At 36.7% G+C, this 13,415-nt stretch overlaps 1 protein-coding gene across 3 annotated transcripts in view; it reads left to right on the top strand.

Moving 5' to 3' along the window:
• The window catches only part of Hdx (highly divergent homeobox), a 120,168-nt gene that overhangs the window by 86,093 nt on the left and 20,660 nt on the right, over positions 1–13,415 (top strand). For all 3 annotated transcript variants that reach the window (XR_005876814.1, XM_040744338.1, XM_013122729.3), the window contains one exon: positions 10,591–10,798. Coding sequence is in view for 2 of the 3 variants with exons in the window: in XM_040744338.1 (XP_040600272.1) it covers positions 10,591–10,798 (208 nt within the window). In the remaining variant the exon portion in view is untranslated. The remainder of the gene's footprint in view (positions 1–10,590; positions 10,799–13,415) is intronic.

Raw genomic sequence — 13,415 nt, 5'->3', positions numbered from 1 at the left:
TAGGTCCAAATATACTCTTTTATGGCCAAATGTTTGTATGAACAACTCATACAATGTTTAAAATATATTTTGTGAAATTTGAATAAAATTCATTGAACATGAATGTACAATTTAAAATTCAAGAATTTATTTTCAGGGGAATGTGGGTAGATCTGAAATGTCTTTAAACAACCAATGTTTTTCAAGTATATAGTCAGCTCTTTGTTATCTTTTTGTTTATTAAAACAGAATTTAACTCTGTAGTCTAGGCTAAGTATCTGAGGTTACTAGCCTTGAATTTACAACAATTCTCTTCCTTTAGCCTACTAAGTGCTGGAATTATGATAAAAGCCACTAAGCCTGCATTCTATTATCTATCATAGATATTAATTTAAAGCCAGTGTGCACTGAGGCAGAGCACTTGCCTAGCATGTGCAAAACCCAGGTTAAATCCCCAGCACTGAGAAAAAGAAGTCAAGTGAGTCTCTTTAGAGGCTTGTAGGTTAGTTTAGTAGTAGGGTTCTTAATATGCATGGTGCTCTAGGTTTAACCCTGGCATTGTAGAAAAATTGTTACAGTGATAAATTATATGTGTTTGTATTTGGTTTATACATTTAGACATAGCACTCAGGAGGTAGAAGCAGGATTATCATGATTTTTATACTAGCCTCATGTACATGATAAGTTCTAGGCTAGCTAGGACTTTATAGTGACATACTGTCTCAATAAAGAAGAGGAGGTACAGGGAATAAGTTAACAAGCAACCTAAGATTTAACTCAGTGCCCTGTTATTATACAGCCTTTTCCCTTTCCCTCTATAAAATTGAGAGATTTAGTTAAATATGAAAAATCTTCACTATACTACATCATTGTGATTATTAAATAGTCTAATTGGCTCTCTGTGTAACAATTGGTCAAAATATTTAGTTTCTATTTGCTTTTCTATGATGTATACTACTACTTTATGATAAATTCGTGTTCCCTCAGGGTATAGGGCACGCTTGTTATCTCTACTACTGTATATCTGCTTGATATATAGTATTCAGTAATATTTGTGGTATGAATAAATAAATATCTAACAGTAATGTATACTATATATATATATACAGAAATTACCAACTATATAATGACATACATCTGAACTAAAAGTTTAGACTATGCTTTCACATTGCCCAGTAGAAATAGTATTAGAAATTTATAAGGTCTAAGCATCCTCATTTTTAATATTCATTATATTTGTGAGATTATTTGTAGGTGTTCTAGTTAAAAAGATACAACATTATTCTATAGATTGATGACCATCCTAGAGGGACACTTATTATCCTAAAAAGGACAGGATTTGGAAACCAGTTTCCTAATTTTGCACACAAGGAATCTGAAGCCAATTGATAAATAGCTTGTCAACAGATCATGTAAAATAGTTGAGCAACAGCAGGGAGTGTTGGCATACTCCTTTAACCAACCCCAGCACTCAGGAGGCAGAGGCAGGCAGATTTCTGGGAGTTTGAGGCCAGCCAGATCTACTTAGTATGTTCAAAACCAACCAGGCTAAATACTGAGACCCTGTGTCAAAAAATGTTGGAAAACTGGATATTTCTAAACTAACCAAGTTTAATATGAAATAGAGAAAAATACCTTCACATATATTTAATAACTAGAATTTAGAAAGGAATTTGGGTTGAAGAATATCTGGAACCAAGAACTAGGTATGATACTTGCAATAAATAAGAACACATTGACCCACTGTCCTAGTTTGCTTTCTGTTGCTGTGATTTAATTCCAACCAAAAAAACCTTGGGGGCAGAAAGTCTTATTTGGTTTGCTGGTTACAGTCCCATCATTCAGGGAAGCTGACTTATTTCCATTGGCTACTTGGTTTGCTTTCTTACATCATCTAGGACCATCTGAACAAGGGTGGCACTGCCCATAGTGAGCTGGACTCTCAAATGTGACAGCTGTTAGGAAAATTGCACAAGGTGGGACTGTGTTGAGTCCCACAGTAGGTCCACAGTGGGTGAGGGACAAATGATAGGCAGGAGACAGAGATCTGTAGATGTGACTTATATGGGATGTTTGTTGGAGAAAGTAATGGAATAAGAAAAGGAAAGACAGAGAGAGAGAGAGAGAGAGAGAGAGAGAGAGAGAGAGAGAGAGAGAGAGAGAGAGAGACAGACAGACAGACAGACAGACAGGCAGGCAGGCAGGCAGGCAGACAGAGACAGAGAGACAGAGACAGACAGAGACAAACAGAGAGCAACCTCTTCAGAAAAAAAAAGAGAGAGGGGAGAGACAGACAGAGAGAGGAAGACAGAGAGGACTGCCCCCTCAGAGAAACAGCAAGAAGAGAGGATAGTGGGTAGAGTTTTTCTCTTAAAGAGACCTCTGCACCCAGGATACTAAGGGACCAGGTCAGGCCTTCCTGGATTACTACAACAGCAATCATTAATCAAGAAAATACGCCACAAATTTGCCTCCAGGCCAATCTGATGAAGGCAATTCTTTGATGGAGGTTCCTTCTTCTGAAGTGACTTCAGTTTGTGTCAGATTGAGAAAACATGAGCAGTTCTTCCATTATAAGTAATAATACTTGGGAACAACAGCTAATGAATGAATGAATAAATAAATAAAAGTTCCCACATTCTTCCAAACCTAGGACAAAACAATTTATAGAGTGGTATGTTCAATGTAATTGAAGTGTTCATGGAAAGAGTACATGGAGACTAAAGTTTTCTTCAATGGACTTAAGGTAAATTCAATGAACTAGATAAAGGTTATCTTCCTCAATGAACCTATTCTAATGCTAATAACTTCCAGAGTGCCCTCATTTATCAGCTATCTTGGTATTCCTTAACTCAGTCAAGTGGCCATCACAAGTTGCTAGAGCAAAATAACATTAAATGGGTTGTAAGCAGCTGAAAATCCCTCATAGTTTTGAGGACTACAAAGTCCAAGATCAAGTTCCTACCATATTTAGTGTCTTGTTAGTGCCTCTTCTATACAGCTATCTTTTCATGGTGGAAGGTAAGACATCCTTTTGTTTTCTTTTTAAAAAGCGTTAAATCTATTGTTGAGGGATTAATACTGTCATTTTAGAGGTTAGAAATTAATCATACATCTAATTGGGTTAGAGAACATTAATATTCAGATCATAGCAACTTCTAAAATAACTGCATTCTTCTATGAGTCTGTAAAATGTAATAAAATCTTTATCATTGTATTTATATTTGGAATTGATTCCAATTGCCTTTCAGGATATGTACATTGAAGACAGTCCCCCTATATAGCCCAGGCTGGTTAGGAACTCATTGTAGGTGATTTCTACCACTCCGGGTTCTGCTGCTTAGTTTTAAAGAGCATTTGAAAAAGAAATATTTTCAACCTTAGAATACAATGAAAACCTCAAATATTTCCCAATATTCGTATCACATGTTTTACATTTGTCATTGTATATGATAGACCCATCACTTCCAAGAGGGGTACAAAAGAAGGGTAAAGATAAGTAGAAACTTGGTTTCTGTTTTACTTTCCTTTTCTTTATCCTTCCTTCAGGTTTGATGATGCAAATAAGACAAGCATCCTAAAGAGTGTCTTCCTCCTTTTGCCTGTGGCATCATTTGCACAGATTGGCTAGGATTATTGTGAAAGAAAAGGGCCTGCATCACATTCCCGTAAGCAGCAGTATTCACAGATAGGAAATAGTGAAAGAGTGTGACAATTAAAAAGAGCTTTGGTGAGAAGGTCTAGTTCTTATGATTTTCTGAAGTCTAGTAATTCATTTGCAATGAGGCAATAAAAAGGAAAATGGAAACTACTTTTTAACTAGTATTTTCTTTGTGGGAATTAGTTAATCTAGGAAAATTGTTACAACGTCTACAAGTATTCCTCTTGGATTACATTTCCTCTAAGACAATCTGTTTTAGATTTCATGTTTAATATGCACTGCTAAATACATCTAAAGTTTCTGTATTTCCTGAATTTGCTCTCCTACCCCCACCCAGCAAATAAAAACAACAGTTAGCCTTCTTGAGCTAACTGAATAGTTCTTCTGTTTTGCCAGACATATTTTTTTCTGAAAAATTTGACCAAGTTAATCGCATTTTTATTTACATTGGAAAGTATCTATGGTGGCTTTGTATTTATGTAGACCTTATTGTACAGAGTAAATTCTGTTAATATATAAAGAAAGGGGCTGATAAGATAGCTCTGTCAATGTAAAATGCTTACTGTATAAACATGACAACTGGAGTTCCATCCCCAGATAACACAAAAACAAACAAACAAAAATTTAAGCTGGTGTATGACCAAAAGTGGTACTGTTGACTGCCAATATTCCAGAATAGATGGGGGATGTGGTTTCCAGGCCCCACCATTACTGAGAAGGTATTGCAGTTGATAGCTACTAGGAGAAGGAGAATTATTATTTGAGTGTGTGGCCAGTGGTAGGTTCCATATGCTCCAATGGATGGACCCACATCCATGTGCATATGAACAAAACAAATTGTATTTAGTGGGTTAACAACAATAATAAAAAAGACATGAAGTTAGTAGGAGAGATGTGTCAGGAGGGTTACAGGAAATTTAGAGGTGGAAATGAGATGTGGGTATGATCATATTTCATTTATACAGGTATAAAATGCTCAAAGAATATACGTATAATAAAAAATAAAAATTAAAAATCCCAGGCATGATAGTGACATATACTTGTAAGTCCAGAACATAGGTAAATAGGATTAGGACAACCCCTGGATCTTGTAGGACAGCTAGACTAGACTTGCCTCTCAATTAAGCCCCAGGCTAGTGAGTGACCCTGTCTAAAATGTCTGGATGTGGTAGCATACATCTTTTGTCCTAGAACTTGGGAATCAGAGGCATTTGTTTTTCTATGGATATAAACCCAGCCTACTGTACATAGTGTGGCTAAAAAAGAGGATGTCTGAGTAACAATATCTAAAGTTGATACCCATACACACAAGAATAGGTTTATGCACATTAATATACACATATAAAAATATAATAAAAATGGCTTGGGACAGTTCAGTGAGTAAACACATGCCATGCAAATGTGAGGACCTGAGTTCAAATACCCAGAATCCATGAAAAGCCAATATGGCGGTACATGTCTGTAATCACACTACTTCTAATTTGAGATGAGAGGCAGGAGAAGGAGAATCTCTGGAAGTTGAACAGGCAGATAGCCTGATATATTCACCAAGAACAAAAAAGAAACCTTGTTCCAAACAAGGTGGAAGCCAGAGATTGACAGGAAAAACTGATCTCCAACCTTCAGAAGAAAAATGGGACATATGCAAACACAACTTTCTCCCCCATACACAGAGTCTAGTTTGGTCCCCTGGAGGCTCCACAGCTGTTGGTCTAGAGTTTATGGGTTTCCACAAACTTGGTTCGGCTCTGCCTATAGCCTGATTGAATATATTGTACACCTTTGTTGGAAGCCACACAACTTATCATATTTACTAGTATTTCTGAGTTTTCTATTCCATTCCCTTCATCTAATATGTATTGAACATGGGTATACTTCATTTTAGCTAACTCGTTTCCTTTTTAAATTACTGTCATTTCTAGCATATGAGTCCTATATATATATTGCATTAAGTTTCTGTGTATTTTGTTTGGGAGGACTGAATAAAGTGTAGGACTGGGGGTGTAGTTCAGGGGTAAAGAGCTTGCCTCCTATGCATGGGAGGTTTAATCCTCAGAACCACAGAAAGAAGAGAGGGAAGAAAGTAATAGAAGATTTTAATTGTAACTTCATTGTGTTCACTTTTCCATAAAGACAGGGTCTCACTATTTAGCCATGGCTGGCCTCAAACTCACAGAGAGTCACCTGCCTCTGTCTCCAGAGTGCTAAGATTAAAGATGTATGCCACCATATCCAAGACATTATGTTTACTTTTATTGCATAGATTATAGAAAGCAGTTGCTTTCTTTGTGTTGTTTAGTACATCTCACTTGTTGATTTCACTTAATAGTTATAGGAGTATTTCTTGGAATCTTCTGTATAAACCATATCCTTAATCTACAAATGGGGGAGTTTTCATGCTTCCTTTCTGATCTGTGTGAGCTCCTGTACATTCCTTCAGTCAAGTCTATGTTGTGGACAAGTAACTAGAATGGATATCTTTTTTACGTTCTTCCACTTTTTATCATTAAGCATGAAAATAGCTGCTTAATGGTAGGATTTGGGGTCCTGGAGATTACTTTATAGGGTAGTTTTTAATGGAAAACTAAATTTTCTTAACAGTTAAATTACTATTCAAGTAATTTGTTTATATTGTGTTAATTTGCACTTTTGAAAGAATTGTTCCATCTTATTCAAATCATCCTTTGTGTGTACAGAGTTGTTTATATTGTCCTTTTATGTTTATTTTATGCCTACAAAGGCTATAGTAACATACTCTGATTTATTTCTGATATTAATAACTTGTGCCATCTCTCTGACTTTGCTAGTCTTTCTAAATGTCAATGTCACTGATCATTTCAATGAACCCACTGCCAAAAACATTAACCAGTTTTCTTTAAAAAAAACACTTTTGGCCAGGCAGTGGTGACACAAACCTTTAATTCCAGAACTTGGGAGGCAAAGGCAGGTGGATCTCTATGAATTCGTGGCTAGCTTGGTCTACAGACCAAGTTACACAGAGAAACCTTGTCTCAAAAACCAAAACAAAATATTAATCACTTTATAATTTCATACATGCATGTGGTATATTTTGATCATATTATTCCCAACACCCCTATAACTTCTCTCAGATCTACTCCTTCCCAATTTAATGTCTTTTACCCTTTAATTAAACATAGATTATTTTCTCTAAATATAATCTAAATACAGTTTCCCCTCCCTCTACTCCTCCCAGTTCCTCCCATCTTTCTCCCATCCTAATCCACTCCCTTTCTGTCTCTCTTTTTTTATTTTTTTTATTTTTTTTTATTTTATTTTCCAGTTTAAATTTAGATAAGAATCAAGGTTGCTTCACAAGTCAGTTCCAGGTCCCTCTCCCATTCCCTCCATTCCTCCCGTGCCCTCCCCCCCCCGTTATCCCCTCATTTCTCCAGGGAGGGTGAGGCCCTCCATGGGGGTGTCCATAGTGTGTCATTTCATATAGGGCAGGGCCTAGACCCTTTCCCAAGAGTTCAGGGTGAGAGTGCACCTCACATTGTTCTATCTGTCTCTCATTTTTAAAAACAAATAAGTCACTGAGTCCCGTTTGTAGTAACCAGATTGTCATGATATAAAGCCATCAACTGGAAGCTGTCAACCAGCCAGTGGCAACACCTTAAAGAAAACTCATTTTCCTTACCTCAGAAGCTGTTACTACCTCTTCAGCTAAGGGTAGAGGTTTATGAGCCACTTATCCTCCATGTTGAAATGTTTTTTTTTTTTTTTGGTTTGGTTTGGTTTGGTTTTTACGAGACAGGGTTTCTCTGTATTGTTTTGGAGGCTATCGGTCCAGCCCAGCCTTGAACTCACAGAGATCCGCCTGCCTCTGCCTCCCGAGTGCTGGGATTAAAGGCTTGTGCCACCACCGCCCGGCGTCCATGTTGAAATGTTGATTGGCTTGAAATTGTGTAGCCAACCACATCTGCTATGATTTCATGGGAACAACAACCATATCATGCCCAGAAGACACTGTTTCATTCTGGTTCTCCAAAACCTCTAATTCTTAAAATTGTTCAGCTCCTTCTTCTGAAATACTCCCAGAGCCTTGGAGAGAGCTCCTTCTTCTGAAATACTCCCAGAGCCTTGGAGAGAAGGGTGTAATACAGATGTCTCATTTATTGTATACACACCATGAGCCCTTATTCTCTGCACTTTGACTATTTGTGACTTTCTACATTAACTGCCCTCCACTGTGCAAAGACACTTCTTTAATGAGATCTGGGAATGGTACCAATCTGTGGGTATAAAGACACAAATTGGATAGAACCAAATATGACTGGCAAAGAAAGAAAAAGTCAATGAAATGGTTCCTAATAATATTCTGCTATACTCATAGATTGGTGCCTATCCCAACTGTCATCAGAGAGGCTTCATGCAGCAACTGGAGAGAGCAGATGCAATGATCCATAGCCAAATATTAGCCTGAGCTTGGGGAAATCCTGTGGAAGAGAGGGAGGAAGGATTGTAGGAGCCAAAAGATCAAGGACATCACTGGAAGGCTCATAGAATCAACTAAGCTGAGCTCATAGAAACTCACTGAGCCTGAACCGACAGCCAGAGAGCCTGCGTGTGACTGACCTAAGCCCTCTGCACATATGTTACAGTTGTGTAACTTGGTTTCCTTTGAGACTCCTAATAGTGAGAGCAGGGGCTTTCTCTGACTCTTGATTTTTGAGACCCATTCCTCTTATCAGGTTGCCTAGTCCAGCCTTAGTAAGAAAGGAGGTGCTTAGTCTCACTGAAACTTGTTAAGACATAGCTGGTTGATATCCATGGAAGGCCCACCCATATCTGAAGAAAAACAGAGGAGTAGGAGTAGGTGAGGGTAGAGAGGAGGAGGAGTAAGGAACTGAAAGAAGAGGGAGGAGGGGAAACTTTGGTTGAGATAAAAAACAAAACAAAAACAACATAAAGATACAAGTTTAGGAGACAGTTTGATACTATGTCCATTAAGAAAAACAATAGTAGCAGGTTCACCTCCCCCACTAGGGGCCTGTGAGCTCCCCACCCATGGGTTCTTTATCAGATATACAGAACTAGGAATGCATTTTCTCTTGTAGGGCAGGTCTTGAACCCAAGCAGAGAATGACTGATTATTCCTGCAACATTAGTGCCACTATTTCACTAATGAGTGTATCTTGCCATACTGATCAATATTGTAGCTCATACCACTTACAGCTGGGTAAGACTGCTGATGACTTTAATCTCACCAACCAACATAAAATCTTCTGGTACTATGAAAGCTAGACATCCAGGAGGAAGCTTCCTAGTCAGTAACGACTTAATTTCTCCATGTTCTGTGTCCAAACTATGGGATGTCTTCAGCAATAAGGTCTTACCATCAAGTTCTGATATGCAACCAAGAGAAAGGCAATTTGCCTGCACTATTTTGAGGGTATCTGGCGCACCTCTGACCAACAACTTCAGCGAGGTGTATTTTCAAGATGTTTTATATTTGTGCTACAGAAAATGCAGAATAAAATTTCAGGCTATATACGGCAAGAAAATATTTGTCAACCACTTATCTGACAAAGAATTAATACACAGTATTTAAAGAACTCTCAAAGTACTATCTTGAGTGTTCAGTTAAATACTTCAATTAGCAAAGAAGAGACATTTCACTGAAGAGGCTATATGAATACCAAATAAACATGTGGAGCAATGTTTAACATCATTGGTCATTAAAAAAACTAAAAAAAACTGCATGAATTTCAACGATTGAATGCTTGCTTAGCATGAGTGTAACCTATGGTTCCATACTCAGCATAGCGATATAATTCTACTATATATATTATATTATTAAATACTGAAAAATCACTGATACATTGTTAAGAAGAATATAAAATTAAAATTTATATCTACACAAAATGTTATAAATGACTTTTCATAGGAGCTTTATGTGTAATAGCCAAAAACTGGGCACAGAATATATCCATGTTTTTCATACATACATACATACATATTCTTGCTAAGTATCCCTGACTGGCCTGGTACTCCTTGTGTATCCCAAGTTGACACTAAATTCACAGCAATCTTTATGTCTCAACCTCCCGAGTGCCAGAATTATAGGCATGGGCCACTCTACACCTGGACTACTAGTTTTCATATTGTGCTGTAATTTTTTAAGGCATAAGTCACAAGAAACAAAGTGAAGAATAGACAAAGATCTGTCTCTGAAATTTGAGAATTTCTGTGACTTTACATATATTTCAAGATAAAAAAGTACTGGAGCTAGCCATGGATTCTCACACCTGTAATGCCAGTGCTGAGAGGACTAAGGCAAGAGGATTGCTTTTAGTTTAATGGAGCACAGGCTACATTGTGAGCTCCTGACCAGCCAGGGTTATAGGATGAGAGGCTTTCTTTAAGGCAACACCAAAAGCAACAAAAATTATATCTAATGGTATAGCTCAGTAGTACCACATTTAGCTCTCTGGGTTTGGTCTCAAATATTGATTTAAAAACATAACCATCTTTAATTAGGTATAAATCTAATAAAAACAAAAATGAAGACTACTATAAGCAGGTATTTTGAAGCCTGCTTCAAACATATACAGAGAGAGCATAGTTTCACCTTTGATAGCAAATCTTGAGGTGGAATATGAGCTATAGTTATTGCTGTAAGCCTAATTTCATTGAAGAAACAGCAATTCATTTTTCCTGTTTAATGAATTGGGGAATTCTTTTCCTTAGAAATAGAACATGAAAGCATGCACAAAGGCCATGTTTAATAGCCTGAATGTCATTTGAAAGTCTAAATATTTAAATAAATACCATCTTCTGCTAAAAACAACTTTCTAGTTTTGCTTTGTGCCATAAAAGTTTTATTGTTTCATGTGCTTATGTGTCTTTTCTAATCCTATTTTATGCTTCATTTATTTGTTATTCTAATGCCTAGGTTGTCTAAAATTGCTTATATTTCTCTTACAAAGACTTGGATTGGGAATCGAAGAAGGAAATATCGTTTAATGGGAATTGAAGTTCCACCTCCAAGAGGAGGCCCTGCTGATTTCTCTGAGCAGCCTGAGTCTGCTTCTTTGTCTGCACTCCCACCAGGAGAGGAAGCTGGGCCTGAAGTAGGGGAGGATAATGACAGGAATGATGAAGTGTCCATCTGTTTGTCCGAAGCAAGCTCTCAAGGTACTTTACTGCACCTCCTAATAACAGCCTTTGGAAATTTGATGTATTTTTACTTGCTTTTCAGTGTACAACACTTTAAGTCTAGAGTGTTCAAAACATATGACTAAGCATTTGAAAAGAAACAGATTTTTAATGCTTCTACGTAAAAAGTCTTCCATATCAAGTCATCACAAAGAATATTCATCTATCACAGTAGTAATGCCATGCTTTTAAAAAATGTTAGTTATTACAACAGTCCTTATACTAGAACCAGATAAGAGATTATATTTGGAATTCTAGTCAGTTATGTCAGAACTTAAAAATATTTCAACAAGATAGTATAGTATATAATGAACTATAGGCTTGTGATCTGAGATCCTAGTTGCTACTCAGTGTTTTTCCACTAGCGATTTGTACATTTTGAGGCAAAGCATTTAACTCAGTTCATTAAACTCCCTTCTTCACCTGTTAAAGGGAATTAAACAGACTCATCTTTATAATACTTCTCAATGCATCCCTGAACAAGACTGTATGCCAAAGCATAGATTAATGCCATTTACCCACGAAGAATATTTTATTCGATTTCAAGCACAGAAATAAGTAGTTCTGGTATAATTTTATTACAATATTTATTAATATTTACTTTACATACCATAAAATATTATTTACAAATACGCAATCCAGTTATTTTAGGGAAGTTTTTAGATCTGCACCACTAAATTTTTATTTCGGATATTCCCATGTTTAGTCAATGTCCTCTGTCCTGAGCTTTAGGCGCACTAATCTACTTTCTGTCTATGCAAGCATGTCTTTTCCACGTACTTTATCTGAATCTGATAATAAAATCTATAGTCCTTTTGTACCTGTGCTTCAGAAATTAAGAGCTCATTCTCACATTTGCTTGTTTTTATTTTCTTTCACTGATATAAGTTCAGTATATTGGCAAATTCTTTTCTTGTTTATTTATCTATTTTGTGTGTGTATATGTGTATGATGTCTGTAGGTCTGTCGGTGTGATTGCATTGCATGTATGTAGGCACACAACTCAAGTATCTCTTTTCTGGTACTATCCTACTTGTTCTGAGAATTCCCTGTCTCCATCGCATCCACTGGAATGGAATTACTGGTGGGTGACTATACCTACTATGGTCCTTATGGTTATATGGCAAGTGCTCTACTCACTGAGCCATCACACCAACTCCTTGTTTATTTTTCTTTTTTTTGCCTCTTAACATTTTATGATTCATCTACACACACACACACACACACATAGAGACACAGAGAGACAGAGAGAGAGAGAGAGAGAGAGAGAGAGAGAGAGAGAGAGAGAGAGAGAGAGAGAGAGAGAGAAGAGAGAAACTGGTCTTGAATTCACTGTACTACAAAGACAGGTCTTGTACTCCTCCCCCCCCCAACCTTTACCTCCCAGGAACTTGGATTACAAGTGTATGCTTTGTTGCTTATCTATACTAGTCATCTTCAAGAGTGACATTATTTGTGCAATATATAATTTTATGTTAGGATAATTACAAAGTCATTTTTAGTAATTAGGTCAATAATAAATAAATTTGGCAGCAGCCATAACTTTGTGCTATTACTGAGTCTCTCTGTGAGATCTAGATTGTTAGCCAGTCACTTAGGATACCTCAGAAGCTCCAGTTGGAGAGGATGCTGGATCACTAGGAAACAGATTGAAGAACAGGGGAACAACTCCTCCATTTTTGGATTAGGAGAATAAACAAAGTATTAACGGAACACATTTACCAAAGTTACATTATAGAGGAAAACAAGACATATTACTGAAGCGATGAAGTTTGAATTTGATCAGTTTGAATCAGGGTTTCTCATTACTCCCAATCACTACCTTCTGTTTCTGATTTTTCGTGGTAAAATTTTGGAGTATAATTTTTACATTGTCAGACACAGCAGTATTTTCCTTTGTGGTTTCTGCCTTTGCAGTCCTAATTATAGTCTCTTCTTGCCCTACAGTTATGAAAATAAGTTCATATATTTGCTTCTGGCATCCTTATGGCCTTAGTTTAGCAATCTTATATTAATTTCACTGAGAATTTCAATTTGCCAAATAGTTAAGCGACTGTTCTACACTATATGTTGCATAATTCATTCTCTGTCCAGTTAATTACTGTGTAGTTTTCCAAAACAAATTATGTATTTATATGTATGCATATTCATGTACACATACATATACACACGAGAAAATTCTGAGCTTCGTATTATGTTACATTAATCTGTTTTTAACTACGGCTTTATAAAATATCTTACTATCTGGTAAAGTTTCTGTTTTAGCTCTAGATGAACTGTAAAATTCTTTAGCTGTATCTTTTCACAATTTCCTCCTGAGAATGTATTAAAAGTTTTTACTACAATTAAATAGACTGTCACTAGAAAGGTTAATTCAGTTTGCAGTTCTGAGTTTTAGAAAATAGCCGGACATCCACAGAAAACTGTTGGGTAATATGGGTCTGGAACACAAAAGAAAAAGAAAGCATTAAGTCAGGAGAGGAAACAGGAGTCTGCCAACCTGAGGCAATTAGCACCCAACCACAGAAGTGGAGTTTTAATTGAGAAAATTAAAATTTAAAACCCAAAACAAGACAATGGAGAAAGACCATGTGTT

This window comes from Mesocricetus auratus, unplaced genomic scaffold (assembly GCF_017639785.1).
Source record: "Mesocricetus auratus isolate SY011 unplaced genomic scaffold, BCM_Maur_2.0 Super-Scaffold_100003, whole genome shotgun sequence".
Classification (NCBI taxonomy): Eukaryota; Metazoa; Chordata; class Mammalia; order Rodentia; family Cricetidae; genus Mesocricetus; species Mesocricetus auratus.
The sequence above is the reverse complement of the archived record's forward strand: the minus strand, read 5'-3'. Positions and strand labels throughout refer to the sequence as shown.